This window comes from Mchenga conophoros, linkage group LG16 (assembly GCF_057382185.1).
Source record: "Mchenga conophoros isolate Kocher_MC1m ecotype Shallow Benthic linkage group LG16, M_conophoros_male_GT1.1, whole genome shotgun sequence".
In the NCBI taxonomy this organism is placed as follows: domain Eukaryota; kingdom Metazoa; phylum Chordata; class Actinopteri; order Cichliformes; family Cichlidae; genus Mchenga; species Mchenga conophoros.
Window position 1 is genome coordinate 23592984 of NC_140541.1, and position 26096 is coordinate 23619079.

At 39.1% G+C, this 26096-nt stretch overlaps 3 protein-coding genes and 1 long non-coding RNA gene across 5 annotated transcripts; 2 read left to right on the forward strand and 2 right to left on the reverse strand.

The window, feature by feature from the left end:
* Nucleotides 1-1512: 1512 nt before the first annotated feature.
* On the reverse strand, nucleotides 1513-5398 carry klhl23 (kelch-like family member 23). The gene is made up of 4 exons (XM_085250242.1): nucleotides 4947-5398; nucleotides 3485-4714; nucleotides 2302-2454; nucleotides 1513-2222 (listed from the first exon to the last, which is right to left on the reverse strand). Exons 2-4 carry the CDS (start codon nucleotides 4707-4709, stop codon nucleotides 1912-1914), a joined length of 1689 nt encoding a protein of 562 aa, XP_085106368.1. The 5' UTR covers nucleotides 4710-4714; nucleotides 4947-5398; the 3' UTR covers nucleotides 1513-1911.
* Nucleotides 5399-7714: 2316 nt separating this feature from the next.
* Nucleotides 7715-14073, reverse strand: phgdh (phosphoglycerate dehydrogenase). The gene is made up of 12 exons (XM_085249992.1): nucleotides 13750-14073; nucleotides 11828-11979; nucleotides 11675-11740; nucleotides 11522-11576; nucleotides 11235-11333; nucleotides 11016-11148; nucleotides 10776-10924; nucleotides 10524-10676; nucleotides 9512-9650; nucleotides 9118-9245; nucleotides 8801-9023; nucleotides 7715-8093 (listed from the first exon to the last, which is right to left on the reverse strand). Exons 1-12 carry the CDS (start codon nucleotides 13885-13887, stop codon nucleotides 7939-7941), a joined length of 1590 nt encoding a protein of 529 aa, XP_085106118.1. The 5' UTR covers nucleotides 13888-14073; the 3' UTR covers nucleotides 7715-7938.
* Nucleotides 14074-16412: 2339 nt separating this feature from the next.
* On the forward strand, nucleotides 16413-18721 carry LOC146556829 (uncharacterized). Its single transcript, XR_014889045.1, has 3 exons — nucleotides 16413-16697; nucleotides 17433-17493; nucleotides 17981-18721. It is a non-coding gene; the product is annotated as an uncharacterized LOC146556829 (long non-coding RNA).
* Nucleotides 18722-19701: 980 nt separating this feature from the next.
* On the forward strand, nucleotides 19702-25322 carry cfap210 (cilia and flagella associated protein 210). Of its 2 annotated transcripts, none has more exons than XM_085249252.1 (9): nucleotides 19702-20763; nucleotides 21149-21348; nucleotides 21486-21659; nucleotides 21745-21950; nucleotides 22055-22211; nucleotides 22283-22422; nucleotides 22532-22724; nucleotides 23309-23473; nucleotides 23559-25322. In XM_085249252.1, the coding sequence occupies exons 1-9, from the start codon at nucleotides 20715-20717 to the stop codon at nucleotides 23910-23912; spliced, it is 1638 nt and encodes a 545-aa protein (XP_085105378.1). In that variant the 5' UTR covers nucleotides 19702-20714; the 3' UTR covers nucleotides 23913-25322. The 2 variants fall into 2 exon arrangements, with proteins under 2 accessions (XP_085105378.1, XP_085105379.1); XM_085249253.1 differs by having other exon boundaries at nucleotides 21152-21348.
* Nucleotides 25323-26096: the final 774 nt, after the last annotated feature.

Sequence of the window (26096 nt, forward strand, 5' to 3'; positions counted from 1 at the left end):
TACCTGTTAAACATTCTTATGCTTTTCATATTCGCGCTTAAAAATAGAATTTTTTTTTGTTTTTTGTTTTTGCTAAGTCACGTATTTACGCGAACAGTGTGTTAAGTTTGATACCTGGATTATAAACTGCGATGATATATCACAACCACAAGATGCCGCTGTGATTCTAATCACGGCGTTTAGTTTTTATGTGTCATTTTAAAGTTTTTGTTTTTCGTATTTATTAGGTTGTTTTTTATTGATGTGTGTACCTTTTAAAAACAATTATAGTAGGACTTCAGTTGCACCGATTGTTGTAAGAAAGGTCAGACTTTTATCAAGGCTGACATTTCATTAGCTTAAAATAATTTTGCCTCTTTCCTGACTTTGTTTTGGGAGACATCTACATTGTATTTTTATTGTTGTATGTGTGACGTAAATATCACCCACCTAAGTTTGGGAAAAGACTGATGTTATTATTATCAGTATTTTTCTCTTTTGATATCAACTTTAAAAAAATGCAATGTAGCTCGTCTTCTTTTAATTATTTGAATTTAAGATAAGATAAACCTTTATTAGTCCCACACGTTGGAAATTTGTTGTGTCACAGCAGAAAGTGAACAGTGCAAAGTTAAAGCAACAAAAATTAATAAAAACAATGGAAGAATAAAATACTGTGGAGGTGACTGTGGAGGCCCATTTGAATACAGTGAGCTCACTGTCATGTCAGGAAACCAGTTTTTCACTTTTGTGACACGGAGTGTTATCCTGCCGGAAGCAGCCATCAGAAGATGGGTAGACTGTGGTCATAAAGGGATGGACATGGTCTGCAACAATACTCAGGAAGGCTGTGGTGAATAAACAATGTTCAGTTGCTACTAAGAAGTTGAAAGTGTGCCAAAACAATATTCCCCATACTGTAAGACCCTAATCCTGAACCTTTGTTACAAGGCAGGATGGAGCCGTGCTTTCATGTTGTTTTTGCCGAATTCCTTTCATCCAAATGTTGCAGCAGAAATCAAGACTCATCAGCATTTTTCAGTCTTGTATTGTTCAAATTTTGGTGAGTCTGTTTGTACTGTAGCCTGTTTCCTGTTCTTAGCTGACAGGGATGGCATGCAGTCTGGTCTTCTGCTGCCAAGTTAGCCCCGCTTTAAGTGGTTATTTGAGTTACTGTTGCCTTCCTATCAGCTCAAAGCAGTCTGGTCATTCTGTCTTGGATCAGTTATTTCAACTTGCGAACTGCCACTCACTGGACATCTTCTCTCTGTAAACCCTAGAGATAGCTATCTGGGAAAAACCCAGTAGATTAGCAGTTTGTGAAATGCCAACAACCCTCAACCATTCAAGGTTACTTAAATCACCTTTCATCCCCATTCAGTTTGAACTTCACGGGATCATCTTGAACATGTTTACGTGCTTAAATGCAATGAGTTGCTGCTATGTGACTGGTTATTTAATATTTGTGTTAACAAACAGTTTAACAGATATAACAAATGAAGTGCCAAATAAATTTCTTAAGTCCATAAAATTCACTGAACTCAAACAGAACTTTATTAGCATTTTAGTACTTTATTTAATCAAGGTACAACCTAGTACACCTCTACTAATAAAAGTCTATTTGTAGTGTGATTTTTAAATAATACTTATTAGATTATAAAATGTCATCTTCTCTTTTTTTCATTTCTTTTCAGTCTATTTTAAACAAACAATCAAACAAACAAAAAACGCTCAACATGAGGCCCCTGAGTTTTGTATGAAAAGCTGGTATTCATCACTATATTCACAGTTTGGCAAATAGCTTCCTAAAGGATCTGGTGCAGGCTGACATGCTGTGAGATAAATATGAAGTGTGGAATATTAGCTCTCTTCAGTGGAGTCACTGTTAGATCCATTTGGCACAAAATAATCAGTAAACAAAAATTTGTGTCACTAAACACCATAAACACAAATACAGCCATGTGACCTGGTCGGGCTGGGGAGAGTCCCCACTATCTCCCACGAGTCCAGCTCAGGGTTATATTTCTCGATGCTTTGAAGGTAAGTCCCTTTGGAGTACGAGTATCCACCTGTTACGTAAATACAACCATTTATTACCACGGCCCCACACTCCATCCTCCTCTCCTTCATCACCGATATCGGTCTCCACTCGTCTCTCTCTGTGTCGTAGCAGTCGGCAATCGTCGTCTGTCCACCCACCACATACAGCTTGTTGTTGAGAGACACAGAACACAGCCCGTACTCTGAAATGAGAGGAGTTCACCTTAGAAAACAGCATTTAATATACTCATGCTTCTGTTTGGTCTGCTTTAGCACGCATACCTGGATGGGGACTTATTGTAATGATGCTCCACTCGTTGACATCTGGTCTGTACACCTGTGTTTTTTCATAGGTGCAGCTTCCTCTGTAGCCATAATGACCTCCGGTTACATAGATTTTATCCCCCATTACACACGCAGTAGCATTTCCTACACCTTCAAAGAAAACAGAGATCATAAGCATCACTTGAACACTCCAAACTGTCTATCACGTAAAAAAGATGATACCTTAAGTATGTGTTTTATCACTTCATTCATACAAAGTTATATATATATATATATATATATATATATATATATATATATATATATATATACATACATATATATATATATATATGCACAGTGCAAAGGCACAGTTCACCCAAAATCAAAATTACATGTTTTTCCTCTGGCCTGTAGTGCCATTTATCCATCTGAATCTTTTTGGTGTGAGTTGTTCAGATTAGTAGATATCAGCTCTATCAGATTCTGGTTTTTCCTTAATAAAATGGAAATAACTGGCACTTGACATCTGGTTATCAAAGCACTGTTTGGAAAAACTCAGCAGCTTTCGCAGAAACTGTGGCCTAGTCGTTCAAAAATCTGCAAACCTTGTTTCAAGCAGTTTCAGTTATGAACTACTCAATTATTTGCTAAGCTATACCCCCACAGTTCATCTAACCATGCTGAAAAGCATGAGTTCGCAACAGTGTGACACTATCTAAACATTAATGGTGTCTCCTTCTGTTGAGCTGTAATGTTAGCTGCCTGCTCGCTCCCTTTGGGTGGTGGATACAATTCTTAATGTGAACTCTGTCGGCTTGTTGTTCTGTGCAGAACATATAATAAATAGCTGCTACCGTAAATGGTATGAGTCACATAAATGATTGTCAATGATACTGTTTAAAAAAAACATATAATGACATTTGATTTTAATGCTCATTCTTGAACTGAGAAACAACAAGTTCCATGTATGAACTGCTCAGGAGCTTTCAGTCAAAAATCACATGATCTTCATCAGCAGATGGTATTATGACCATGTGTTTTAAACAACAGCTTTTCATCCTATAAGAAGCCCATAAAGAACTCATACAACTCCACTAAATGGACCTTGTGGTGAAACTGCTTCCTCTGCCTTCATTTATTTATATCCTGCTCATCATTTCAGCCCTGGAGATAACACAATCCCAGTATTTCAGCATACCTTGGATCATTTTGGCCACAGGGAACCATTTCTTTTTTAACGGATCATAAAATTCGGTGTCTCGTTCTGGAGCTCCTCCCCGGTAGCCTCCGATGGCATAGATGCAGCCGTGCAACGCCACAGAGCAATGGTAGTACCTGGCTGTAATCATGGGGCAGCCCTCAGTCCATTCATCACAGTCACAGTTATAAATTGAAACAGTGTCCAGGGCCTCAACAGTGTTTGTCTTGTAACCACCTGTCACATAGATATTTGCACCAAGTAAACTGACGCTGTAGCTCTCTCTTGCATGGTTGGGCATGTCCTTTCCTTGCACCCATGTGTTGCTGATAGGATCCCAGATGTGGACTTCACAAAGAGGGTGCCAATAGTACCCTCCAATGATATACATGTTGGCAGACATTTTTCTAGCCGCAGGTATCTCTTTTCCATTTGACCTTAAAGCCTGGATGATTATAGATTTCAATTTCCCATCATTCTTCTTTAAGTATTGTCTATACACGTCTAACGTGGTCTTAAAGTAAATCTCATCCAGATCCAGATGGATGGAATGTAGCATAATTGAAACGTGGTGTATGCGATTATCTAAGTCATGGTTTACCCATGTGGCGAGAGCATCTATCAACACTTCATCTTTCTGCACAGTGAGGCTCTGTACAGCCAAGACTTCTCTCATCTTCTCAGGGTGCAGCTCTAGAAACTCCTCCTGCTGAATGAGCTCCGGGAACCTGCTCAGCATCACTCTGCGTGCCTCCCTCTCCAGCCCAGGGCACAGGTGCAGCTCAGCGAAAGCGTGCATGCCCAGGCAGTTGTCCACATCCAGGAGGCGAATGAGAAACTCCTCACATGCTTGCTTCACAGGAACGAACTGCAGCAGGTCTGCAGCCTCCAGCAGGCTCTGTACGTTGCTCTCAGTGATGCACACCTGAGCAGTGTACACATAGTCCACCAGAGCACCCAGCACCCCGTAGTCTATGCCGCTCAGTTTGATGACGCTGTTTGATCTCTCCTTCATGTCAGCTGTGAACATGACTTTGAAATAGGAGCTGCGGGCTGACAGCAGCGCCTTGTGGCAGTGAAACACCTGTCCCGACTCGCCACACTGCAGAGCGACATCGGTAAACAGCCCGCTAATGTAGAAGTGCCTGAGCGCATCCAGGAGCTCTGCCGGATGGTCACCATCACAGAAGTCATATGTGTAGATTTCGGCTTGTTTATGTGACATGATATCTAGAAAAGAGAGATGGAGAAAGTATGTGTCTAATGTAAGCCAAACACACACACACACACACACACACACACACACACACACACACACACAGGGCTGGCGAACATCAAAGCAATACCGAGGCGTCACATTCCCATTTATAATTAATTGCAGTGTGACTGGTCATAGAAGAGTCTTCGCATTTACGCTTTAATCCATGTATCCAAGCAGACACACTGCTTGACTACCACTCACCCTATTTCCATGAATGACTCGAGCTTTTTTTTTCTGTCTCTCCTTCCACACTGTCCTCTCCCGTCTCCACCACACATGAGCCTCAATTTAGCTCACGCAGGACAGTCGCAGGCAGGCAGCTCGATCCTATTTTGGTATTTGTGCGCAGCGTCCATAACCCCCTCCTCCTCCTCTCTTCTCCTCTCCTCTGCTCTGTAGTCTCAAACAGCGGGTCCTTGACAAAACTCCTTCAGAGGAATCACCCAACCCCACCGTTTTCTCTCAGAGTCTAAATATAACCTCCATCCATCCACAGTCTCGTGACGCGCTCACGAACGGCACATTTTCTGTGCACCCAGCAGGCACAAACAGAATACAAATAGTATACAAATGAGCGTCGCTTTTTACTAGGGCGCAAGAAGGAGAAAGGGAAGACGACGACGAAGAAGAAGTCATTGCACTGGTCCATTCATGTGTTCACCATTCTTGGCGTTGCCATGGTATTCTGAACCCAATTCGAGTGCGGTAAAGGCTTTAGCTAATCCTAACGAGGATTAACAGCACAGGGCTGCAGAGACGGAATATGTGTTAATCTCAGCAAATCATATATAATGAAACAATATTACTGCATTAGAACTAGTAATAACAGAGCCTTTGTAAAACCTTTTTTTAAAAGACAGATTGTTTTTTGTGCCCCATAACAAGCCGCCTGGGTTTATAAAGCAACAGAGAGGCAGGTCACTGCTGTTACCTGAGAGTTTAACGCTTAATGCTGAATTAAAAGGGACAGCGGTGCAGACTGGACTCAATGCATAACTTAATGGCTAAGTGACAGAGATTTGACTGGCAACTGTTTTGCATAAATGTTCATAAAAAAGTTACCTTCCGTGAGACATGCTGATTCTTTTCTTTTTAGTCCAATGAAGGATTTTATTCATGAATTTATTCTATCGTTTAACTGTTGTTAAAATGAGCACTGCTACGGTCCCACTCAGTATTTTCTGAACGTTTAACTTATAAATCAAACGACTGATGTTGATAAAACAGCCAACTGAGGTAAAATATCGAATTAAACTTTCAAAATGAATCGCACTTTGTCTCTTGTTACAACATCATAACCGGTTTTATGTAACACAGAAGTCTGTGTGAACGGGTGAAATGTTTTAATTTTATATTAACGTGCAAAAAAACTTGAGCTAACTTCTTTATAGTTTGCTTCCAATGAGCCAGACGTGTAATTTTGTTTCAGGTGGTCTTAGGGGATAGCTCTCTGGGCTTTCTGAAGGCCCTTTGCACATTGGCTGCTTTTTCACTTATTTTCAGTCCAGCTCTTGTACCTCACCATTTTCATAGAGATTTTCTGTTTTGTTTTGTTTTGTTAAGCACTTTAACATTGATATATGAATCATTCAAGCATAAAAAGCCACCTCAATCAAGGGATGAACCAGTGTTGTGTATACACATAACAGACAACTTAGCAAAGAACCAATTATAAATTGTATCCTTAGCCACTTTATCGTACAAACACCTAATTTGTTCCTTTAGTTGAATCTATGAAAAATTCCATCACAGTTTGACAGGCATTGCAACAACAGCATGATTTCTAAAGAGCTATTAGACAAAAAAACGGCATATGGCAGCATGCCATTCACTGTGTCCTTAATAAAAATTAAGAAACTGGACAAGCAAAGGACAAACAAAAGCTTGCAGGCCTAAAAAAAATCAAACTCTGTGTTCAGCAGACGAACAGTATCTAAAAGTCACGTTCTTAAGAAAGAAGGGGGGGAAAAACAGCAAAGACCTGACACAGGACCTGAGAGATGCTTTAGGTCCTAAAGTTTATCCATCTGCTGGTGACATTAGAAATCGTCTCAAGGTGGCTGTCAAGAAGTCGTTCTTAAGGAAGGGAAATGAGGAAGAAAAGCCTGAGGTATGCAAAATTACACAACAACTTTACTGAAAATTAGTGACAACAGGTCGTTAAAGAGTGAACAATCCAAATGTGAAATGCTTGTTTCAAATCCATCATCCAATATATGGATGCAGAAGGACTGTTGTATCTGACATTTACCACAAGCCATAGCGCTTTGCTGTGGATTAAACAGATTGCTGTGTAGGCTGGACTAACTGCATGACTGATTAGGCAGCGGACACAGATTGAATTAAGTTTTTCATGCAACGATTCCACAGATTCCATTATTTAATCTCTTTATTTATTTATTGTTGAAAAATATACTACTGTGGCATCCACTGTGGTTTTCTGGGAGGATGGAGTAAAATATATCTTTGCTTAAGGATTCAGAGAACTGAGCATATGCACTGCATGTGGTAGGACTCATATTTTCTGAAGGTCTACAGAAAGTAAATGCCTATTTCTGGCTACTCTGTTTTGAGACAATGAGCTGAAATGTATTCTTATTTAGAAGTGGAAAGTAGTGAGATGAGATGATCTAAAGTGAGTGAGATTTCCATGATGCCACAGGAACAGATTTACATGTGAAAAAAAGTTGTGTTGTTGCTTGCTTGCTACAACCTACAAAGCAGCTTTCTGCCACTAGCTCTGGGATGTGTTGTGCAGCCCTTTACTGTGTAATCTTACCAAAAATTAATAACAGTGGGGCAAAAAAACCCCCATAGAACCGACACAAATCACACTGAACATTTTAATAGAGGAATTATTGAAGGGCTGTCGTACTGAACTCGAGCTGTGTAGTGAAGTATTTTTAAAATATTAAAATATAAGGCGTTCATATTAGAAAGTCTTCTTTAAGAGGATCAAACAAACTGAGCAGCGTACAACGAACATTTTTATTTAATTTCTACTTCTACAAGTTAATAAAAACATCTAAACACTGGAATGTTATAAAATGCAGGTTTTAAACTGCAACTTCTGCACAAGTTGTTAGCTGTAAACACAAAGACCGGATCATTTACATTAGACGCTCCTGAAAATGTTACAGATCTCACATCCTGAATGCTATTCAGTGCCTCTGTAAGTGCTTTGCGCTGTCATTTAAAAGCTGAGCTGCGCTGCATCCTTCACCACGGAGTTCAAGGCACTGAGATCTCTCAAGAGAGAGGACACCCCCACACAATACCACAGATCCCCAGAGCGGTCTGCAGGAGCACTGAAAGACTCAATCTCCACTCCCTCTGTGGCCAACACTCCTAAACAAAGAACAATTGAAGAGAGAAAATAGGTGTGAATGGAAAGAAAAGAAACATGGTGAAGGTTACAATTTAGTTCTCACAACTCAGGGCCAGCTTTCATCTAAATTCAAACTCAAAAACAAATGTGCGTAAAGAAGCAGTTGAGGAAAAACAACAAGAATGCATGCTTTGTTTTCAGACACACATTTTAACAGACAAGCAAACTATCTACCACCAACCTAAACTTTCCATTTAATTGTTCTGAAGTGAGAAACAATTTTGACTCTTTATATTGTGTTTAAGGTTACTGCCTTAGCCTCCAAAACTGATGGAACTAATGGAAGTCATAAATTAATTCGTAAAACACTGAAAAGAAACTTTTCTCAGTTACTGATTGTGAATGTTGAATATACATTTGAATATACAATGAGGGAGAGTTTGTGCATTCTATCTATTGTCCAGAGGGTGGCGACTCTATTGCACTACTGGGTTGGACCTGCTTTTTCTCTCGCTTAATACTTTGTTGCATGGATTCAAACAGGTGCTGAAACAAACCAGTATTGATATGATAGAATTGCACAGTTGCTACAGATTTGTTGGCAGCACATCTGTGCTTCAACCATGTCCCAAACCTGCTCTGAGATTTGATGACTGTGGAGGCCATTTGTGTACAGTGAAATCTTTTATATTCACAGATTATAGTTTTGATGTCTACATTTTCTTACCAGCCAGTGAGGACAGGAGTTGAGGATTCGCAGGGGCCTTAAAGAACAGCAGATTTCCAGTGAGAGAGATGGGCTGTCTGAACACACTGTTGCACAGCTCCAGGAGGACAGGTGCTCCACCTTGAACTGAACCGCTGGCTTTGTAGCTGCAGCCATTGGCCGCAATCTCCACCTTACACACGCCTTCAGTGGCCCCGGCAGATGCACAGTGGGCCTGGTAAACCTGAAGAAGTTGAGATAAAGGAAAAAGATTTATTTGACATATATTCCACTTGTTTTTCTCATGTTTTATTTGCCTGAATAAATTGACGGTGTACCGTGATTCCAGTTTCCTTAGCTAAGCTCAGCGCGTTGATGAGGTTCGGGCAACATCCTGATTCATGATTGAGTAAACCCACCAGCACAGCTGAAGTCATGTAACCAGTGGAGGACTTCATGCAATCCCCTGGTTTGTTGAGCAGAGTGCAAAAAGCTTTTAATTATAGGCAAAATATTTTAAAGTAAAACTGTTTTAGAAAAAAAAAGACAAAAGAAATTACACAGAAATGATATTCCTATAATAGCTTATAAACCCACACGACTGATTGGACAGTTTCACTGTGACACCAGCAGAGGGAGGAAAAACTGCTTCCTAGTATTTTTCCTTCCTATGAGATGAACTCTCCTTGAGGTCGCTTGGTTACAGGAAACTGGTTAAACCAGAAATGTTACCTTGTGTAGTAATTTGAACGTGACTGAATGGTTTCTTAGACGCGCTGAAAGACTGAAGAACAGATCCAACGGCTTCTCCGAGTTTAATCAGTTGCTGCGACTCCTGGGAGAACGTGCTAGCCAAGACCTGAGCATTTACCTGCATAAGGAGAACAGTTTAAAATCTGTTACAAAATCATTCTTTTTTCTTTTTTTAAAAAAAGGTTATAATTATTTATTTTAGTTGAGGGCTTTTTTTTTTATAATTTTTTTTACCAACACCCTCCAAATGTGATCAAACTGGATTATCTACTGATACTGTTTCCTGCTCAGTCTCTGTTTCTTTGTATGTATCACCACTGTTTGCTTTATGTTTTTTGTACTAAACAAACAATAAAATATATCAGTTTTAAAGCTCCAGATGTCCAATGTGCAGCTGTCATATTCAAAATAAACTGCAGCACTGACGGCACATGGAGTAAAAGAAATAAAGAAAAATTTAACTCACAAATTCCTGAGACTGACGGTTTTCTGCGAGCATTGCTCGCTTGTCTTATTTCCAGAAACAGCGCTGCAGTTTTATTTTTTATATTCTTCACAGCTTTATAATCATCTGCTTATCTGATAATACTTGACATATTCTGCTGTCCATTTGGTGCAGATGAAAAGTGAAATGATGCATCAAATTCCCACTTTATGGCAAGTGTGGACAGAACCCGAAGCAGAAAGCCTGGCTTGACAAAGAAAGCTAATAACCACTGCTGTGATATCCATTAGGTTCCTGTTTTCTTCTGACCTGCTGCACGGCAGTCTGTAAAACAGTCCACTACTTCCTGTACAGATAACTGTGGGTATGAAGTCTGATTTGTTGATAGTGATGCTTTTGAAGCTTGAGAATATTTAGGCTTCTTTAGCGATTCATTTTACACAAATCCGCCAAACAATCACTTCAGTAGCCCTTTAGCAAATTTATAACTCTGGTCTGAGGAGTTATTTTTTAAACACAGTATTAAGACGAGCATGTAGGACTTACTGCTCCGACCAGGTTCTTTCCCTTCACCATGTCCACGATCTGCAGGGCAATGTCCTCCCCACAGCGAGCCTGAGCCTCCTTCGTACTGGCTCCCAGGTGAGGGCAGCTGATGACATTGGGATGCTCCACCAGTGAGTGGTTCTTAGGTGGCTCCTGTAGCCAAAAACATAAAGACAATGTGAAATTTAAGCAACAACATCTCTTTATTTAATAAAAATAAAGTCAATCAATCAATTTGACAAAAAGAAAAACCTCCACAAAGACGTCAAGGCCTGCTCCTCCACACTGTCCAGACTCCAAGGCTCTGAGCAGAGCCTCCTCATCGATGATGCCCCCTCTTGCACAGTTCACAACCTTCACGCCTTTCTTGCACTTGGCAAAGCTTTCATCGTTAAGCAGACCTTGGGAACATCAAAGAGAAATTCCACATCTTGCTGATGGACTTTGCGCCACCGTTATAATCGACCGACATATGATTGGTGTTTAGCTCACCGACAGTAGAGGGCAACAGGGGAGTGTGGACAGTGATGTAGTCACACTGGGGCCAGAGCTGCTCCAGAGACATCTGTTCCACTCCCCAGCTGGCTGACACCTCTGGAGGAGTGATTGGATCATAGCCAATAGTCTGTTAAGGAGAAAACAACCTGTCATCTTTTTATGCCTGTTTATTTTAAATATCACAGTAACTGTGAGCAGATATCATATGCTGACCCTCATGCCAAATGACTGCATCCTCGAGGCGACCTCCTTTCCTATTCTTCCAAGTCCGACTATTCCGAGCACTTTGCCGTACAGCTCTGCGCCCATGAACTGAAAAATCGGAAGCAAAACAATGACCCACCTCCAAAAATCTCAAAGTACACAGATCCAAGTGTCCCATCTGATTATTCACAACTGAGTGGACAATGGAGCCAACCATGCAACAGTAATGGCTTGATGCTCCCAGTGCAAACAGCCGTTCAAACAGCACACTGGAGAGCAAGCGAAAATGCTTTTACCTTCTTGCGATCCCAGTTTCCTTGCTTCATTGACATCGCTGCTTGTGGCACATTTCTGAAAACAGATCAACGTAATAATGGAATATTACTGCACTTCAATTACAACCACAGAGCTTCTCGGCAATTGTTCAGAAATGACATGACTCGTCTTGCCTTGAGAGGCTCATGAGCAGAGCACATGTCAGCTCAGCAGCACTGATCGTGTTGCCACTCGGCGTGCTGCAGAAAAACACAGTTATAAAGTAAAGTCAGTGGTATACTGGAACTGCACAGTGAAGAAAATCTGCATTTAAACTGGAGGCTTACTTCATGACAATAATGCCCTTTTTGGTAGCGGCAGGAACATCTACGTTGTCCACACCGGTCCCAGCTCTTCCAATAATTTGGAGATTATTAGCAGCACTGATAACATCAGCTGTTACCTTGGTTGCAGATCTAACCACGAGGCCATCATAGTCCTGAGATTCAGAAAGAAGCAGAGCTGTTTTAAATACACCCAATAGTTCACACAGAGTCAATGGGTGTCAGTTATTTTGAGCAGCATAAAAACTGTGAACCAGTCAAAAATCCTATGCCAGGATATGATATACTTACTAAATAATTCTCATTAATTCCTCATTTCTAACACTGATCTTTGGCCTGTTTTATGCCAAATGATTTACCTCTGTTCAACCAGAAATGTTACAAGACAGGTTATAGTGGGGTTTTTTCGCCTGTTACAATGTAACATGGACTTCTATAGTTTCCCATTGCCAGGGGGACACCTGTTAACCATGCAAATAACTTTTTTCCACAATAAAATGTGATTTTATATCTCTGTCTGTGTCATGTCATGTGCCATGACATGACACAGACAGGTGTTGTTTCAGGTGCCGAGTTCTGGGTTTGAATCTGCTTCAAGACCATTCACTGTGTGTCTTTTTCCTGCTCTCAGATTTCCCTCTCTTCTTTCCACTTTCTTGTCTAAATACAGACTAAAAAGCAAAAAAAAAACCCAAACAAACAAAAAAACAAAGATCGTAAAGATTTTTATTTTTTTTTTAATGGTTGAAACTGCAGCATTCAAAACTGATCATGCTGCAAAATGACATCTGACTGATAACGTTGTTAAATAGTTGTCAGCAGAGTGCCAAACAACATCTGGTTCGTGTACACACACACACACACACTACTATTACCAAATGTTATTCTTATTAACTATAAAGGACACTTTTAAGCCGCTTATGTTGATCTTCATGTAAATTCTATCCCATTTGTTGCATGGTGATTTATTAGCCTGTGTTGCAGCCAGTTATTAGATCAGTTAGCTCAGTGTGAGAGATGAACACTTTGTGTTACCCTTGTGGTGTATATTCTTGATTTATTTTATTCTAGAGGACAAAAGCATAATAAATCATTTAAAAATTCTTGAACAGAAGCTTTTTCTTGCTAGAAAGCCCAACAAGGATGTACAGGCATTATTTAAGCAACACAACCAGTCCATTTTCATCTCAGAGCTATGTTTTTTTTTTTAATTTAAGACTAGATGCTGAGAAACAGCCATCCAATGGTCATTCAACATTGAAATGTTTATTGAGAATAGGCTAAAATAAATTTTTAAAAATAAATACATTTTGGACTATGGGGGCTCCAAAAGGCTCACAGCCCCAGGGTGTACAATAATGTTAAGACACCCCTGCAGGGGCCTCATGTCATTTAGGGCACCAGAAGTTTTAGAGCCAGCCCTGTACAGTCCATTCAGCTTACATGAGAACAGCTCATTATTTCTAATCTGACAAATTGAATTTGTTCACATATTCTTAGACATACACACATTGGCTCTGTGGAGAAAATGTGGGATTGATGGAATAGTTTGGGTTGGGGGTAGAAGTGGAATCAATGGCCGCCCGATGCACTTGCAGCAGATAGGTCTGACCGTGCGGCAATAGTCACAACACCACGAATGAGTTGCATCAGCTTCACAATGGGCGGTACTAACCGAATAAATCAGTTTTTAACTGGCTGCCGGGATCATTTAATTACACGTGTCAGGTTGAATTGTGTTACGGAATAAAAAATGCCGGCTGCTAGTCCGCAAAAACTTTTTTAGGCGTGCAGGGGCACATGCGCACCGATTAGAGCTTTAGACTAAACTTTATAGAAACCTGCTTGGTAGGAAGAAAAAAATAAACCCGACAGCGGGTGCATGTGAAGAAATCACGCAATATAACGCAGAGTGCCATTACTACCTTTATCTCCGCGATTAATTCATCCTTAGTCATGTTCTGCTTCTCCGTGACTCGGATGCCATTTTCCTCCAGAATCGTCTTGCAGCGAGGGTCGACACTTTCACTAATCAGCACGGTTTTGATGGAGATCGGGGCCATCTTGGTGTTTTCTCTGCGGGTCGCTCGTTGGTGGGCCACCGGTGGGTGCTGAGTGATCTGGGAGAAGAGATGGATGGATGGATCGGGGAGTTGCTTCTTTTTTCTTTTTTTTTTCCTTCTGCCGGTTTTGAATGGTCGTCTCTGATCTAAGACGCCCCCTTTCTACGTGGATCCGCCTGCAGCTCTCAAAGCATAGAAAGTCAAATCCGAACAATGCATACTGGAAATCCTGGAAATGGCCTGCATTCAAAATAAAAGTGCAGAAGTACTCTAACTGAGGCTAATACTGGCTTTTGGTTTGTAAGACTACACGTAGTGCTGGTTCAAGGTTAGCAACAGCCTCCTGTTAAAATGGATCAGCGTTATTTATTATTTTGCACATTTGTCACACATACATGTAAATACAAAAAGCAGTTTTTAAACCATAATTCAAACTATTAAGTGAAAAAAGCTATTCCTAAACCCGATAACTACTTGTGCCACTTCTGCAGCAAGAACTGCGATCAAGCTTTTGTGATAACTGGCAATGAGTCTTTCACATTTCACATGGAGGAATTTTGGCCCACTCTTCTTTGCAGAAATGCTTTAACTGAGCCACAGTGGGAGACGTTTGGTGTGAATAGCCAGTTTAAGGTCAGGTCAAAGCATCTCAATCTTCCATCTAACCTTCCTTTTATTTTTTGGGGACATTCAGTGGACTAGCTGGTGTGCTTCATATCACTGTCCTGCCACAGGCTATCACACTACCACCACCATGCTGATGTGATGGTTTGTTTTGTTTTTAATTGAAATGCTGTATTCGTTTTATGTCAGATTTAACGGGACTCAAAGCTTCATATAAATTAAACTCATATTATATAAGGTTTCTTTTGGTGAATGTGAGATGAGCCTTTGTGTTCTTTTTGCTCAGCTGTGAGTTTCTCTTTGGAGTTCTCCCATGGATGATATTTTTTACCCAGTCTCTTTCTTATTATTAAATAATGAATGCCGACTTTAACTGAGGCAGGTGAGGCCTGCAGTTGAGTTATTTTATGTCCTTCTGGAGTCACGTCATGGAAGCACCTGAAACAGCAGAACGCAGTCATTTGGAGTAATTTTCATTTCCATTTTCAGACGGATAGATGTCAATGACTTTGTTTCTCAGCTGTTTCTTTAGATTTTGAGAGCTTTTAGCCTTCTTCACGTTGTCAGGCAGGTTCTATTTAAGTGATTTCTGGATTCAACAAGTCTGGCAGCAATAAGGCTTCGTATTAGCTAATGAAGCTTAACTTTCCAAAATCAATGGTTTATCACAGTTAATTCATTATTCCTTTTCATATAGGGCCAGGCTTGTAAACTTTTTTCCCTTGATAAATGAAATCCTCATTTAAAAATTTCTATTGACTTGGATTTTATTTGGATAGGGTGTTTTATTTTGTACATACTTTTATTTGTCAACTTGAGATTTTCTTTAACTGATTGCTAGCTTTTATTTTATATGATGGGATAGGATATGTTTCCTTTATGGCAAAGATGGAAAATGCTTTTGTTAGAGCAGTTAAAAACTAAGACAAACACACAATACATATAAGAAATAGTGCCAATAAGTAGAATGATATGTTGCTGAATAAAACAGAATAGGACAAAAATATATCAATAAGTATCAAACTAATCTAAACAGATACATATACTGAAGGGAAATGAGTGTAAACTGAAATAAAAAATAATATATAAAAAGGTAAAATATTGTAAGTTCAATAGAGCAGCAATGGCTTATTAAATGTAATACAAGCAGTATAGCAACTATCAGATGATATTAAGGTTACTCAGTGTAGCTTATCCATACACCAATCCCTAACTCGAGACTCTAAACGATGCATAGTTTTTAGTTATACCAGGGATAATATATGAATTGTATGCTGTACAAATTAGAAAAAATGAAACTGAAAGATTGCAAATAAAAGTAAACACATAAACCGCATTCATAGCTGGAAAGGGATACATCTTTAGTTTGTAAGTACTATGAAGTACTTTACCTTTACTAAGTACAAACAGTAGAAAAATATTATTCTTAGCCTGTCTCCGACGTTCAGTGAAACTCTGCTACAAATTGAAAACAAATTCTAATCATGAGGTGTTGATTATGCTTATTTCTAGATCCATATTTTGTTTCTCAGAGTTTACCAGCATAGCCTTGTATGAAACACAGTTCAGAATAACCTTCAAAACTCTATCAAATAACTGAGTATAAACTATAACAGCTGAAACATAAGTAGCAAAGTAAAGGATCTGAGAGATGTAATCACCTAAAGATCAAATTGGTCCATAACTCTCCCCATTTAACAGTATGTCAGGTCAGGCGAGTCTTAATTCAACAGACACTGTTCATCACCTGACTCATTAGGCAGCACATGACAGGCCATGTTTCACTGCTGGCTCAGTAAATTTAGCACATCTGTCATGGTTACACAGCTGCATATGCCTACACTGAAAAAAGTCTAACATGCAGTCATTCATTCAATCTAATAAGTGCCATTCAAAACAGAATAAAATCATTGATTTGATTGTGAAACCCTTTCTTTTTGCATTTTAAAATACCACTTTTGATTTGGATGAAACTAAATATCTGTACAAAGGACACAACGCAAAGTTTTTGATTTCTCTCAAAACATATATTTCTTTTCATGTTGAACAGATAATATCTTTAATTTGAGTCAAAGTGATTTGCACTTGAACACGCCCACCAGAAATAGACCGGGACCCATTTTTATTCTGCATGGCTGCTGGAAACATCATGTCACATCTTTGATTAATTTCATCTGAAAATAAACGTAAGTAAAGCCAAGTGTGTTACAAAAGCTTTTATAATTTGTATTGCCAAAATTGCAGAAAATAACCCCATTTAAGCTGGGTCGACAGCCACCCCTAATTTTTGCATGATTGTAGCTGCTAGCTATAAGCTAGCTAGCTATCCTGCGCAACGTTAGAACTGGTTACCAGAAACCGACCATCACAGTCGGGAATACAAGTTAGTATACTGGTAAAAAACGGCTTTTTGCCTAACTAGCTAGCGTTACCACGATGCATCGGTGGTGGATACAGCTAGCTAGCATAAGTTCATAGTTCATAACATTCATAGTATAACTCCGTGCTCCGCTTCGTTTGAATTTTTCTGGTGAGCTCGCGGTTTCTAGACACAAGCTTCTGTTTGTGCGCGCACGTTTGTCTCTCTTCATATAAATATCTGTGTGTTATGTGTGTGTACACCGAGCGCAAAAGATAATTATTAATGTGCATGATTTAGAGACAGAAATAACATGCCAGCATATAAGATCAATGACATAAGACTAATTCCTTCAATTGACTTTCAGGCGCGGCTCGGAAAAATGTGCATTTTCTGAAGAAATTGTAATTTTAACAGCAAAAAATTGACCCTATGCCAAACTTAGTCGCTAATGGCTGGTCTGTAGACTGTTTGGTATGTCATGTTACGTATTTCTTGGTTTTTCTATGTAATGTGTTTTATAGAGAAGTAACATTATTCTTTTTTTTCTGTATGCTTTCAGAACCACAGATCGCTCCATCCATTCCATGGCTGAAGCATACATTTTCATTTAATCTGAAAAGGTATCATTTTTGCATTTACACTGCACATCCTTTTTAAACATTTCATAATAATCTAGACTCTCCCTCATTATCCTCTCATTCACCTTGCTGATGTGTTGAGGACTTGATAAAAGAATACATGGTATGTCCATATCTGTTCTGTCTCTACATGAGATGCAGTCTCTTGATGTAAATTTGACAACTCTGCTATTAAATGCAGTGATTAATGTAGGACAGCAACGATTAATCAACTCATCAAGTTAATATCTTAGGGTTCTGTATTGTTTTCTTTTTTTTTTCTTGGGCTTTGTGGAACATTTATGAAAATGTTCCACCATTGATTTAATTTAATGATTATGCAATTCACAATCTGATTAGTCAAATAATTGTTCTAATAGTCTGTGACCAAACAACTATCAAAATAGTAGTTTATTATGGTCAAAGATTTATCAGGTGTGCCAGACTTCAGTTCTTCACTTGTACATTTTGTTCCATATTTTACCTCAAGATATCCCAGAAAGATGAAGCTGAGGAAGAGCTGCAGAGTACCACCATGGCACTCTTCGTCTTCAGGGACAACTCAAGCCTCCTACATCAGCCTCGAGACATCGGGATAATCATTGATGGTGTGGAAGTCCTGAATGAGTTGCCTTCTGTGGCAGCTGGAGTGGCAATGGTCTTTGGACTCTGTTATGCTCTTAATATGGAATATCCACGAGGATTCAGGTTCACCTTTGAGGCTCTTCAAAAGATTATGATGGAGCTTGACTTTAACAAGATGACCTCTAAGATTCGCAAACTTAATTGTGAACTTAACACTGCACAGTAGTGTGTTTGCATGCATGTGTGCTTGGTTATTTTGCTTGGTTGGCCTGCAGTGGTATTCTACATTCAAAATTTATAAGAACACCCATTTGAAAGGGAGATTTAAGTTGATTTCATTGATACATGTGTAGATTTTTTTTTTTACATTGTACAGGCACAGTGCACATATAAACATTTTTGAGTACTTGCAAATTGGTTTAAAAAGAGTTTTTATAATGGTTTTATGCCAGTTTTAGACAGGTTGCAGGTTTTATACTGGTTTTCAAAAGATTGCAGGTTTTATACTGGTTTTCAAAAGATTGCAGGTTTTATAAAACAAACATTTCTCTAATCATTTCTGCCGTAGCACTAAATCTGTATATTACTAATCCTCTCTATTGATTATAGTTAAAATGGTTTGGAACAATAAATAATTTTGAAATAATTGGTTGGCCAACTGTCTTGTTTTTTATAGGAAATGCAGAGCATTTTTGAACTGAAATAAAATGAAATGTAAAAAATATAGTTTGAATATATGTAAATCAATTACCTGGCTTCAACACAAACATATTAGTTCATGTTAATTTGGTTCGATGTGAATACATTAGGTTGGTTAAATTTCAATATATTAGCTTGGTTCAATAATTAAAATATGGTTCTATGTAAAAAAATCAATTTGGATCAATGCAAAATTTAAAGTTTCAGTCAAGTCTAGTAATATTGTTTATATCAACATAAAAGTATCAGGTCATATCAAGTGACTCAATTTGGATTCTATAAAGCCAAATATTTTGGATGTGACAACTGGACATCATTTTTTTTAATTTGAATAGGGTTATTCTTTTTACAGTGTAAAGGACCAGATTTTACAATGGATTTCATTGACCAAGATCTTAAACAAGAGTAAAGACAACAAAATTATTTAATCTGAAATTGCCAGGAGTCCTATTACAAACCAGAATCACTGTCCAAATCAGAGACTCCATCTTTGTCATCAGATTTCCCATCATGTTTAATTAGTATACTGTAAATAAAAACTTTATGAACCATTCATCTATTACTTTCAGTTACTCTTTTAACATTTTTTCATAACTACAGGCTTTGTCAGTGGGCATATTTTGACACATCAGAGTAGTAAAAGTAGTAAAAACTGAGCCCTAACTGTCAGCACGTGAATCACAGGTGGACTCAGCCTGAAGACTGCAATGAGAAAAACTTTACCTGCTTGTTGTTTTTAATAAACCAAACATTGTACTTCACAGCGTTCTGGTCTATGTTTGTAAGAAAAAAAACAAATTTGTACAAAGTACAAATGTGGTGCTTAGAAAAAATTAATTTACATATTTGATGTTGTTTTAAACCATAGACAAGATTGTTCTTTCTAAGTTTAGACAACCACTTTTCTCCTCTTGGTGTCAGTGAGATAACTGAACATGCATCCCCATGCAGAAATTGTGTATAACTATGGAAAGATCACAAAAAAACGTGTGTCACGCCATTTATTTTCCCTAGTTTTTTACATAATGAATTCAGAGTGTATACGAGTGTGTATATATTCACTTGACTGCGGTATAAAATACTGTTGTAGATCAATGGATTTATTGCCTACTAATTTGAGAAAAACAGAGCTTTCTCTCTGTGTTCACATGCCGGTGTTCAGGTGTTGTGCCAAAAAGTGATTGTCTGCCAAAAACTGATTTCCAATGTTTCTGTGTATTTTTTATGTGTAATATCTTTACGTATGTTCGTAAATAGACTTCGGTGAACAGGGTTTACAAAGGGGTTATATAGAGAATTAAAACAATATCTGTTTTTCAAGTATCTTTACAACTCTCTGCTATTGTACTTACATTATAACCAATCCGGTCCTTTATCCCCACTTAAAATATTTTTACAGAAATATTGTAATATTTGCTGCCATTTCTGCTGTCCTCTTGGCCAACTTACTCTTACAAAAGACATTTTTAATGTTAATGAGATTTTTTTTAACTGTTTAAATAAAGGTTATATAAAAGTCACTGCCAAAAACTGATTGCGGCTTCTACCTTTTTACACGAATGTTGTTTGTGGCTCAAGATGACTTTATGTCATCCATGAGGGATGCATTTGACATATGTTTCACATATTATAGCCTAACAAGTTACTTATAGCAGTTTAAATACGAGCAATCAGTTTTTGGCAGACAATCACTTTTTGGCACAACACTAATCACTTCCTGAGCCCCGCTGACCCTCCGAGGGCTCTGCCTATCAGTATTCAGAGGATGATTCTGATTGGTTCCGTCATTGCCTGGATACGACGCAACAAACTCAGGCTACGTAGAGCGGGCAGTCTGATGAACGCCAGCTTTCAACTATAATAAAATAAAAGAGAACCTTTACTTTGTTTTTTGTGTTTGACATTATTTTCTATAATAGTAGCCACTCCATCCGATAGGAATGGCAGCGGTGGTTCTGTACGGCCGTCGTAGAGGAGCTAGTAAGAATGGTGAGAGCCAAACAGATATTTCAAAGTTTATTATGTGTAGTTATATAGTTAACCTTTGCTACCAGAGCCGTTTTAAGCCATTATTGAACCAAAAACTCTAGATGGAGCCGAATGTAATGCTCATTTATTTAAGCTATTTGTTTGTCGAGGCTATTAGCCTATAAGTGCTTTTGATTTTAAATTTTGAAAGTCTTTCCAAGATCCTGCTTCACTTCACTTCAACCAAGAAGTACAACTATGAAAGTCAGTTATTTTACAAGTGGGGTGTTGTGGTTTTTTTCTCTATATGAGTATAATATCTTCTAGGGACGTAGTAGGAACCTTGGTGTGATCAGTGGTTGCTGTAGCACATGTTCCAGTGGTAATTTCTTTATTAATGTGTCAGCAGATGAAGCCATTAGAGCTATGCAGCCACCAGACCTCCGACATGTTACTGTCTTACGTAAGACTGAATGGCTGAGGATTCAAGATGAACTGTGTGGGGTTAATAAAGAAGAGAAGAGAATAAGAGAGGCAGCTAAACAGCGAGAGAACCTACACCTGCAGTCACAGGAGGTGGTGAAACTTTGGCCTGATACCCTCCATGTAAGTTCCATGTTGAGAGACATTTCCTAAGATTAGATTTATACTAATAAAGTCATGTGCACTTGCTAGGTTGAAAAGAGCTGGAACACAAAGACAAAAACACACTGCATCTTACGTACACTTATGTCTTGTCACAGGGACAAAGGCTGAAAAGGCTGCAGGAAAAGAAGATTCGAAAGGAAATTGAGGAGGAGCAAATGAGACTGGCTGATTTAGAAGAAGCAAAATACCAGGAGCAGAGGCGGACCGAGATTATTGAAAAAGCCAAGACTCAGCTCTACTGTCAAACCGACAGAGTCAAAGGACTACATGTTAGTCTCGCTTGTGCATTATTATGCCACTTGTGTATAAAACTGCACAATTTCACCTAACAAATGATTAACACTTCCTCCACAGAGTGCACTCCTGCTGACAGAGGTGCTGAAGGAGAGGGATGCTCAGATTGAGCTTAAACAAAGAAGAAAGAGTGCCAATATAGATGTGGACAAAGCATTTCTGCATATGGTACAGACTAGAGAGGATGAAGCCTCGAAACAGGAGCAGGAGAAGGCAATGCAGAGGAAGCTTGTGAGACAGGTTGCTGCAGAAGACCTGAGAAACCAGTAAGACCTAACAATCAGGCTCCAGCTGTATGTGTTAAGAATTTTAAATCCCCAAAACACCACTACCCCAGGACAATGACAATTATATGATTACTTTTCCTCAGAATAAAAGAAAATGAGCTGCTGAGAGAGCGACAGAAGCTGGAGAGCAAGAAGGATGGAGACGAAATCCAGCGTCTCCAAGCGCTGCATCAGCTGGAGCGAAGGATGGAGGCAGAAAGACAAGCAAATCAGAAAAGAAGCCTCATGCAAGCTCGCCAGGTAGGCTCTTATCTGAATCTTATCTAGTATTTAGTTCACTGGACATTAAGTTTATTTAATGCATTTTACAGGAGCATATCACCAACAGAGACCTCGTAAGAGCCACGGATGCTCAGAAACGGGAAGCTGAAGAGGAGCAAAGGAAACTGTTTCTCTCTACTAAGCAAAAAATCATCAAGTTACGCAAAGAAAAAGAAAAAGAGCTGCTTAGGTAAGACAGAGTAAAACAGTATATATCAATAAATAGCTCTGGATCAAAGTATCTCCAGTGCTACATCTTCTTAAATATAATGGATACTCGTATGCATTTTCTTCTCTAGAGAGGCCCAGACACGTAGAGACAGGATCATAAACAAACTGACGGTCACACAGCAGGAGCAAGCTGTCAGCGAGGAGCAGAAGATCGCAAAGGCTGTCGCAGAGAGCGAGGCAAAACAGGCGCAGCAGCAACTGGAGGAGGATGAGAAGAAAGCTGCAATGTTGAAGTCCATCAGTGTACACAGAGAGCTAATGGTATCTCAAACCGAGCATGAAACATCCAGTGTGTTTCCTCTAAGTCCAATTTTTCTTAATGTCGTGCCATCCCCCCTAATTAACAGTTTTTATTTAAACTTACAAGAAAAAAACCACAATCCTCTCTCCTGCCCCAACACATCTCATCACATAAATGTCTCGTTGTAAATGCATTCTTTATTTTTAATGGACACATTTATAATGGTATTCAACAGTATACAGAAAGTAAGGCAATGCATGATCTTAAATTGAATGAGTCGTACCTTAAATACCTTTTACTGCTCGTACACATTATTTTCCATTCTTTTTCATCCTGTTTCAGACTTAAATCACTTTCCCATGTCTTCTTAAGAGCTTTATTTATGAGCTCAACAGCTTTGGGTGCTCGTAAACTACATGGGTTAGGGTTAGAAGATCCCTGAGTTGCAGATGTTTAAATATTCCAAAGTGGTACACAAGCTCTATTTATTTCAATATACCATCACAGTGTATATATATCCTCCAATGTGTCTTTTCTGTGTAGAGAAATCCATATTGTTGCTGACAAAATGTAATCATGTGTGTAATGCAAACTGTTTTACCAGAGACAAGAGAAGGAGGAGAAGGACAAAATAGAGAGGAAGAAGGCCCAAGAAGCACTGCAGGCCAAGAAAGAGGCTGACAGAATATTTACTGAGAAGCAGCAACTAAAGGTTAAGAAAATCAGAGAAGAAGAAAGAGAGGTGCAAGACTTCAATGCTGCGCAAATGGTAATGTCGGCCAAAACTTAAGTTTTAATCAGAAACTTTGCACCTTCTTCACTGAAACTCGTTTGCCTTTGCCTTGCAAATACAGGCTGAAAAAGGTGCCAGACTTCAGCAGCTGAGACAACAGGAACATGAGTTTGAAGTGAAGAATGCAGAACTCATCGCTGAAGAGGAAAACCGCTTCCAGCAGTATTCACAGCAAATCATCAATGCTGCAGCAGAGGCTCAGCGAAACGTGTTTCCACTTTGTAAAGCTGCGAGGGAAGGGATCGGAGGTGGGTCCGGTCCTGTTTTTAGTGGAGTCAGGCCAAGTTACCTTGTTCAGGACCGCACTGGAGCTCAGATGCCCAAATACGTGTCATTGGCCACCCAGAACATCAAAAAGCTTCACCAAGCTGTAGATATTCAGGATGCCAAGAGAAGACTTGGATTCACATGGTGATAGGTTACATCCAGTTTGAGTGCACTTCCAGAAAGCAGGTTCAGTAAGTGTGAGTTTGTTAACTCTGATATGAGGGAAACACTGTTCCTGAGTCAGGCTGTGTGAACCTAACCTGCTTGCTATCAGGTTTCATGAACAAACTCACAAACCCCTCCTACACCCGAATCAGCCGAAACACTCGGTCTCACATCCACATCCCGAACGCCCTAATGTCACCTGCATTTTGTCCCTGTCAGATTTGGACAGGGACAAAATGAAGATTCAAGTATATACATACAATCACTTAAATCTTTTAATAAGTGCTGTTGAAGGTTCTACAATGTATTTTAACTTCACAAGATCGTTCATTAGTGAACATGTTTGATTAAAACTGGAAGTTTCTCTTTGCCAACATAGAAAGGATTTGTTTGACAGCACTTATTGGATTGACCAATACTCAGAACAATGGCAAGTCCAAGGAGCTCCAATCCATTCCTAAACAACTGCAGATTCCAGGATCATCAGTTCAAACAACTGTACGCAAGTGCAAGCTCTTCAGATATAGCACACAATGCCATGGTCTGCGTGAAGAACCACACTGTTACCTCAGATTAGATGAAATCTGTTAAAATGCTCAGCATCAACCCAGTAACCACCAATACTGATGCCTAGAAACTGCTTGAAATGTCCACAACGAAGACAGCTTTACATTCCTGTGAAATGAGAGGGTGACAAGCAAGAAAAAAAGCTCCAAACATCTCCAACACCTTCAAACTGAACTGAAATTTGCAGTTGCCCACACGAAAAGCCAAATGCCTTCTAGAATAAAGTTTTACAGTCAGATGAAACAAAGAATGAGATGACAAGAGGTATGTTTCGAGGAGTAAAACCTAAAAACACTGTACCAGTTGTCAAGCATGGCGGTGGTACCATCGTGCTCTGGCTGTTTTGCTGTCAGTGGTGCTGGTACATTGCACAATGTGGATAGAATAATGAAGGATCATTATTGACAAATTCTTCAACTTTATCTCAAATTCAGAGCTAGACCATTGAAACTTGGACACAACTGGGTGTTCCAGCAGGACAATGATCCCAAACACACATAAAAACCAGTGTTGGAAGGAATAAAGCAGGCTGGCATTAAGCTTCTGGGATAGCTTTCTGAAAGTCTGGACCAGAATCCTATTGAAAATCTGTGAACTATGCTTAAAAAAACAAATTTATGCCAGGAAACCAACCATTTTAAACGAACTTCAGCTTGTAGAGCTGCAGCTTGAGGTCTGTTTGAGGTGCAACTTGCTAAGGGACATTTAAGAAAGATTAGCTGGGGTGCATGTATAATTTTGACCCTGTGTGGTTTAGACAAATCTAAATTAAATTCAAACTTGTGTACTCAGTTCTTGTTTTTTTTAAGGTTATTAAAGATGTGTGCTGCACGATCATTTCAACCTGTAAAAAGAACAGTTCAAAGAAATCAATAAAAGTCCCAAATTATCATGATGAGTGTAAACTGCACTGTGTATTTGAAGCTGTCTGTGATTATCACTAAGTAGACAAAGCTCTTTTCTTCCATCCGGTTCTTTAATATAAATGTCACGGACCACACTAAGATTCGTATTAGTCCACTGGATTTTAAATAGAGGCTCTGATCTTTATTTATCTGTTGCCATGGTGAATCCTAGTAACGAGCTGAACTCAGAGACAACATACTCAGGTTTTCTGGGACTAAAAACTCAAGAGTTAATCTGCTCAGAGGTTTTTGAACCTGCTTTCAAACATGCTAAAAACATCTTGATACTGATTGTGCCTCCTTACTCTCCCTGCGGCCAGGGAGCCCATGTTGTATTTAATAAACCGTAATGTTTTGAAGGTTTTAGTCATGGTAAACATCCACTAAACAATGAGACCAGTGGTAAAAAGCCATCATTACCAAGGTTGAGACTGCCATGGCTTATTTCAAAATATAGAAATCTTCTGTGTCTCAACCTCAACTTTAAAGACAATTTTGTTCATTGTCCAAGTTTAATATATTCTCTTTGTTTTTTCATTGGTCAATTTTGATCTTCTGATGAGTTTATTTACTGGCTGTTAGCCACTGCTCCCCTTTATTTTTTTGACAAAATACAAGCAGAGTTGAAGTTCAGAAATAGATCAGAAACAATAACAGTATAATAACTTTTATCTACAGTCAGTGATCAGGAATGA

Bases quoted from the DNA above. Each gene is read 5' to 3' on its own strand.
- klhl23 (XM_085250242.1), bottom strand. From the start codon at position 4,709: ATGTCACATAAACAAGCCGAAATCTACACATATGACTTCTGTGATGGT. The intron at 2,455-3,484 runs GTATGCTGAAAT...TTTTCTTTGAAG, and splicing joins TGTGGCCAAAATGATCCAAG to GTGTAGGAAATGCTACTGCG. The intron at 2,223-2,301 runs GTATGCGTGCTA...CTCTCATTTCAG, and splicing joins TACAATAAGTCCCCATCCAG to AGTACGGGCTGTGTTCTGTG.
- phgdh (XM_085249992.1), bottom strand. From the start codon at position 13,887: ATGGCCCCGATCTCCATCAAAACCGTGCTGATTAGTGAAAGTGTCGAC. The intron at 11,741-11,827 runs GTAAGCCTCCAG...GTTTTTCTGCAG, and splicing joins AAGGGCATTATTGTCATGAA to CACGCCGAGTGGCAACACGA. The intron at 11,149-11,234 runs GTCAGCATATGA...TCTCCTTAACAG, and splicing joins TGCAGTCATTTGGCATGAGG to ACTATTGGCTATGATCCAAT.
- cfap210 (XM_085249252.1), top strand. From the start codon at position 20,715: ATGGCAGCGGTGGTTCTGTACGGCCGTCGTAGAGGAGCTAGTAAGAAT. The intron at 21,660-21,744 runs GTTAGTCTCGCT...CTTCCTCCACAG, and splicing joins ACAGAGTCAAAGGACTACAT to AGTGCACTCCTGCTGACAGA. The intron at 22,725-23,308 runs GTATCTCAAACC...CTGTTTTACCAG, and splicing joins GTGTACACAGAGAGCTAATG to AGACAAGAGAAGGAGGAGAA.